The sequence below is a fragment of the Diaphorina citri genome, unplaced genomic scaffold (assembly GCF_000475195.1).
Source record: "Diaphorina citri unplaced genomic scaffold, Diaci psyllid genome assembly version 1.1 scaffold131, whole genome shotgun sequence".
NCBI lineage: Eukaryota > Metazoa > Arthropoda > Insecta > Hemiptera > Psyllidae > Diaphorina > Diaphorina citri.
Window position 1 is genome coordinate 170,759 of NW_007377568.1, and position 6,035 is coordinate 176,793.

Genomic DNA, 6,035 nt, shown 5'->3' on the forward strand with positions numbered 1-6,035 from the left:
GCGGTTGTAGATAATTATCTATATCGCTTCTATTTAATCTACAAAACTGTGTGTTTCTTTCTTAAAAATCTCATCGGTTCTTTCTGTTGATGTAAAGAATCAATACTGTTGACGTAAAGAATCAATATACGAGTGATGTTCTAGGAACAGTGCTGAAATGAAGAAGAAACTACACTAGTAGGGAGATCATTATTTTATTAAAGAAAAAATAAAATAAAATAAAGTTACAAATGTTTTATTTTGAAAATTCAGACTTTCAATTTGTACAAAAGTGGTTTAAAATTCACTTACAGTATCTACTCACATTTGTCAAAAAAGCAATATGCTTTACTGAAATAAAACTAGATACTAGTCAACTTACAGGTCTTACAGTCTTTCATGGTAGGGTTTGTTCTCTTTGTATTTTTTCACCAAATCGTCATTTTTAAGAGCGTTAACCAACTACGTACTATGTGCATTAACAAACTTTGAAGAAAGGCATTTTTCACCATTCTGTATGGAAAATGAGAAAAACTCTCCATAATCCATCTTCTTGCGTTAGCCAACTACTATGTGCATTAACAAACTTTGAAGAAAGGCATTTTTCACCATTCTGTATGGAAAATGAGAAAAACTCTCCATAATCCATCTTCTTACGTTAACCAACTACTATGTGCATTAACAAACTTTGAAGAAAGGCATTTTTTACCATTCTGTATGGAAAATGAGAAAAACTCTCCATAATCCATCTTCTTGGCTTCAACTACCATGTTGGTCAACTTGGAACTTTTGAGATTCTTCTTCTTCTTCTTCTTCTTCTTCTTCGCTATCTTCATTACTTTCAATGGCGACAGATTCATAATCCTGAGTACTGGTAACCATGGTATTTGTATTTCGCTATCTTCATTACTTTCAATGGCGACAGATTCATAATCCTGAGTACTGGTAACCATGGTATTTGTATTTGTACTGACGGGCACCTTATGTTCCTTGTCATCATTCTTCAGCTTTACCTTTTCCATGTGTTTATGAAATTCTTCTATAATGTTTGCATCTTTTATACCTTGATCTGCGTCATGTTTAGTGGCATCTTTGATATTGCTACCTGTGTTTTGATTCTCAATATTCATTTTCTCAGTGCTACTTTCAGAATATGAGTTGACCAAGGTGGACACGGCAGGATCGACCATAGTATACACAAAGTTGTCCTGTCCAGTCAGATTTTTATATTTACAACAGCTGAAATGTGCACTTGGCGTGAATGCATTCTGAAGTCCTCTACAGTGACCTTGGGGATCAGGCAGAAACTCTTCGTCCAAAGTGCAGTCCAATCCGAGGAGACAATAACCACGTCCGTCACCACATGTCATCACACCAGATATGACAAATAATCCTGGAAGCACGAAACTAGATGTTAAAGATCAGAAGAGGCAAAGTTCTGAGGGCCTTGAGGGTCAGGTAAAAACTCTTCGTCTAAAGTGCAGTCTAATCCGAGGAGACAATAACCACGTCCATCACCACATGTCATCACACCAGATATGACAAATAATCCTGGAAGCACGAAACTAGATGTTAAAGATCAGAAGAGGCAAAGTTCTGAGGGTCATGTTTACTACTAATACCGACTAGAGAAAGAGGATTAGGAGCTCATTGACAATGAGTTCCATCATTCACTTTTACTTTATGTTTGTATTCTCCAAATTTTAATCAAAATAAGTTCAAAAATACGTACATAGCTACTTAACTACCCATCTACCATTAGGACAAGTGGTACCGAATATTTTAATATTATTTCAACAGATTCATGTAGTTCTGAGGGTCATGTTTACTACTAATACCGACTAGAGAAAGAGGATTAGGAGCTCATTGACAATGAGTTCCATCATTCACTTTTACTTAATGTTTGTATTCTCCAAATTTTAATCAAAATAAGTTGAAAAATACATACATAGCTACTTAACTACCCATCTACCATTAGGACAAGTGGTACCTAATATTTTAACCTTTTGCGGACAGATTCATGTGTCACATGAAATCATGGTTCCGCCATTATGGTAGGAGAAATATAACTTAAATCTGGCGTATTCACTTTTACTTTATGTTTGTATTCTTCAAATTTTAATCAAAATAAGTTGAAAAATACGTACATAGCTACTTAACTACCCATCTACCATTAGGACAAGTGGTACCGAATATTTTAATATTATTTCAACTTTCCACAGACCCTCAATATAATTTGAGAATTTGACCGCAATAATAGTAGTAGCCTACTGCTGGAGTAAAGGGACTTTTCAGTCCTGTGTGAGCAATATAAATAAGCACTATTGTTATTATTCCAGGTTCGACCACATAAAGAGTTCAGCAGGGTAGGTTTCTACAATGACATTGCCGTGTTAGTCCTCGACAGACCAGTTAAGCGGAATCGTTATACGGTACCCCTGTGTCTACCACCGTTTCCACAGACTAGATTTTATGACCAACTATTGAGCTTATAGGAGTTCAACAAGATACCATAGGTACAACTTTCCCATATAATAAAATCTAATTTTGAGACGCAATATCAGATGAATGAAGAGTTTACGGTCAGATAAAATTTCTAATTTTCTAAATCTTTTAACTGATCAGATATTATTTCAACTTTCCACAGACTAGATTTTATGACCAACTATTGAGCTTATAGGAGTTCAACAAGATACCATAGGTACAACTTTCCCATATTTAATCTAATTTTGAGACGCAATATCAGATGAATGAAGAGTTTACGGTCAGATAAAATTTCTAATTTTCTAAATCTTTTAACTGATCAGATGAAACTAAGATACATATTAGAATCATCTGGCGTATTGGCCTGATTGGGAGTGAAAATGAAATGTTGGGCACAAGAGACACGAGAACAATACCTGCTGATATCATCGATGCAAAGTTAGATAACGCAGAAGATGAATTTGATACGAATGAAACTGTCAAATACATCAGGAAGTGATGGATACGAAATATTAATACGAGTTTATTAGGTCGAACTAATATGATAGTAAGAATTCGATATTTGAAATATTTTCGCTAGTGACATTTTCGGGAGCTTCTTGAAGAGAAGCAACTTCCTGAAAGGACTGTAGGTTGATTTTTTCATTTGCCTCAAATGGCCTGCATTGCTAAATTGTGTAAAACTAAATGAAATCTGAATAATTACTACCAGACACACTAGACAGTTACTCATGAGTATAATTAACACAACCACGGCTATTAATTTCGTATCAACGAAAATTTCATACACACGCATACCTATTAGAGTTTAAAAATCATTACATTTTTTGGGCTTTTTAACCTATTTCTTTGAATTTGAATAGGAGTTAATAGGTGAGTGTATGGGTGTGTTCTTACTTTTATTTATTTGATTTTTTCAATAATTACATAGCCTGTTGTTAGTTGGCATAGGTACAGACCATCAGCAATAATTATGGTGTACATTGACGCCACTTGGTAGATATGAACCAGTTTTGCTGTCAGCTAGTTAGGTGAGTGTATGGGTGTGTTTTTTACTTTTATTTATTTGATTTTTTCAATAATTACATAGCCTGTCATTAGTTGGCATAGGTACAGACCATCAGCAATAATTATGGTGTACATTGACGCCACTTGGTAGATATGAACCAGTTTTGCTGTCAGCTAACCGGATGTATGTCAGAGTCTTTCTATAAATAAACTTGACATAAAGAATAACAAACAAGTTTGATTCTATTTTCGAATGCGAAACTTTTTTGTAGCGATAAAAACCATAGCAGATTCCTCTCTTAATACATTCAAGGGTGCTTTTTTTTATGGATGCTTTCATAAACACGTAAACCTTCCATTGGGTGTTATTAATATATAGCTTCGTCAAAGAAATTCGGCTCAGACTGCACTTTCACCCAAAGCTTGAATGGAAACAAATTTCATCTTCGGAGGCTGTTTGTTTATCAAGGATAAGGAAATGCAAAACGACTTTGGTTTAGAGGTGCAATTGAATCAAATAACAAATACAAAGCAGTAGCTGCCGTTCGGCAATTTGGAAGTACAAAATACTACTATTCGGACGTCATATAGCTTCGTCAAAGAAATTCAGCTCAGACTGCACTTTCACCCAAAGCTTGAATGAAAACAAATTTCATCTTCGGAGGCTGTTTGTTTATCAAGGATAAGGAAATGCAAAACGACTTTGGTTTAGAGGTGAAATCAATTGAATCAAATAACAAATACAAAGCAGTAGCTGCCGTTCGGCAATTTGGAAGTACAAAATACTACTATTCGGACGTACAACACACTTGGAAAAAAGGTGTAAGATCCCCCTCAAAAACAAGAATGTAAATAAAGGCCAAGTTCCTATCTAAAAATATCGGCCTTTAAAACAAGTGATATAAGAAAAAGGCCAAGTTCTTTTCCCTTCAAACTGAAATCCCAGTTACCCCTCAAAAACAAGAATGTAAATAAAGGTCAAGTTCCTATCTAAAAATATCGGCCTTTAAAACAAGTGATATAAGAAAAAGGCCAAGTTCTTTTCCCTTCAAACTGAAATCCCAGTTTTTGGTGTCGGCTGAAAATGCTGAATCTCAGCTCCTCCAACCTTTAAAATCTTCAAGTGCCTACAATGATATTATTTAATTTCTATTATTTAAAACTAAATTTATTTATTTACAGACTAAGCACCAAGGCCATGTGTGGATAAAAAATAAAATAAATAGTTAGGACCGTAAGTACACTGGTACACATACACACAGGAATTGATTTCCAGCGATTACATTAAACGCATGGTATGAAGTTAACAAAAAGATCGCGGATCCAAGAAATAAAATTTATATTAGGACCGTAAGTACATAGGTACACTGGTACACACAGGAATTGATTTCCAGCGATTACATTAAACGCATGGTATGAAGTTAACAAAAAGATCGCGGATCCAAGAAATAAAATTTATTAGGTATCTAACAATATGAGACAATTCTAATACATAAGGGAGATCGCACTTCAATAGCAAATTAGAAGTAGATCAAGGACTAATCAAAGGAATTAAGCTTTATCAAGGTTGTGTGTAATGTTCACATGTGTGGATAAAAAATAAAATAAATAATTAGGACCGTAAGTACATAGGTACACATAGGAATTGATTTCCAGCGATTACATTAAACGTATGGTATGAAGTTAACAAAAAATCGCGGATCCAAGAAATAAAATTTATTAGGTATCTACAATGTGAAACAATTGTAATACATACTATACGTATGAGTTCGCACTTCAATAGCAAATTAGAAGTAGACCAAGGACTAATAAAAGAATTTAAGCTTTATCAAGGTTGTGTGTAATGTTCATTGTATTTGCAACTCCCTTATGAAGAAAATTGATGAACTAATTAACACCCTGATGAAGAAAATTGGTAAATAGCTGATTGTTCATGAAAAAATTAATGAAGGTTTCGTAAAATTACTATAACTTGGTAAAATTAATGAGTTACTTAAAAGATAGAAAGATAATAAAAAATCCGTGTACTCACCCGCATCCACAATGGGATGCATATTTTGCATCACCTTGCCGGAAGTGGCGACAAAAGTGGCGACGAAAAGAAACCAACTTGTAACCGACATGTCTTGAGTGCGACTCGCGACACCAACACCAGAGAATGGAATGAACTGATCGCTCTCCAGAGCAAGCACTCCCTGACCCACAGCCACAATCATGGATCTAGGACTAAACCGAACTCTTCAGTCACGGAAAGTAGACGCGACAGATCGGCGATTATGTTTTTAGAACTTGGAGGTTTATTGTTGACAAGTTCTGTTGGAGGCAGATTTTATTGTTGACAAATTCTGTTGGAGGCAAATTTTATTGTTGACAAGTTCTGTTACTTACTTTACTTTCCGCGTCCGTTTCATCAAAGGCCGTCAGTTGGATTTTTTCCAGTGAGTTGCTACTTCGATTTGATAAGTTCTCTTGGAGGCAGATTTTATCGACGAGTTCTGTTGGAGGCAGATTTCAAGTCTTGTGCTCTTGAGAGCTTGGAGGATGCGTTTTCATTCAGCAATTTT

The 6,035-nt window shown here is 35.1% G+C and overlaps 1 protein-coding gene across 1 annotated transcript; it reads right to left on the minus strand.

The window, feature by feature from the left end:
• Window positions 1–99: 99 nt before the first annotated feature.
• Window positions 100–6,035, minus strand: LOC113465593. Its single transcript, XM_026820242.1, has 3 exons — window positions 5,504–6,035; window positions 689–1,372; window positions 100–152 (listed from the first exon to the last, which is right to left on the minus strand). Exons 1-3 carry the CDS (start codon window positions 5,685–5,687, stop codon window positions 100–102), a joined length of 921 nt encoding a protein of 306 aa, XP_026676043.1. The 5' UTR covers window positions 5,688–6,035.

Excerpts from the sequence above, each read along its gene's own strand:
- LOC113465593 (XM_026820242.1), bottom strand. The coding sequence starts at position 5,687 with ATGATTGTGGCTGTGGGTCAGGGAGTGCTTGCTCTGGAGAGCGATCAG. Across the intron at positions 1,373-5,503 it reads GCATCCCATTGTGGATGCGG|GATTATTTGTCATATCTGGT; the intron begins GTGAGTACACGG and ends TCGTGCTTCCAG. Across the intron at positions 153-688 it reads CTCATTTTCCATACAGAATG|CACTGTTCCTAGAACATCAC; the intron begins GTAAAAAATGCC and ends TCTTCATTTCAG.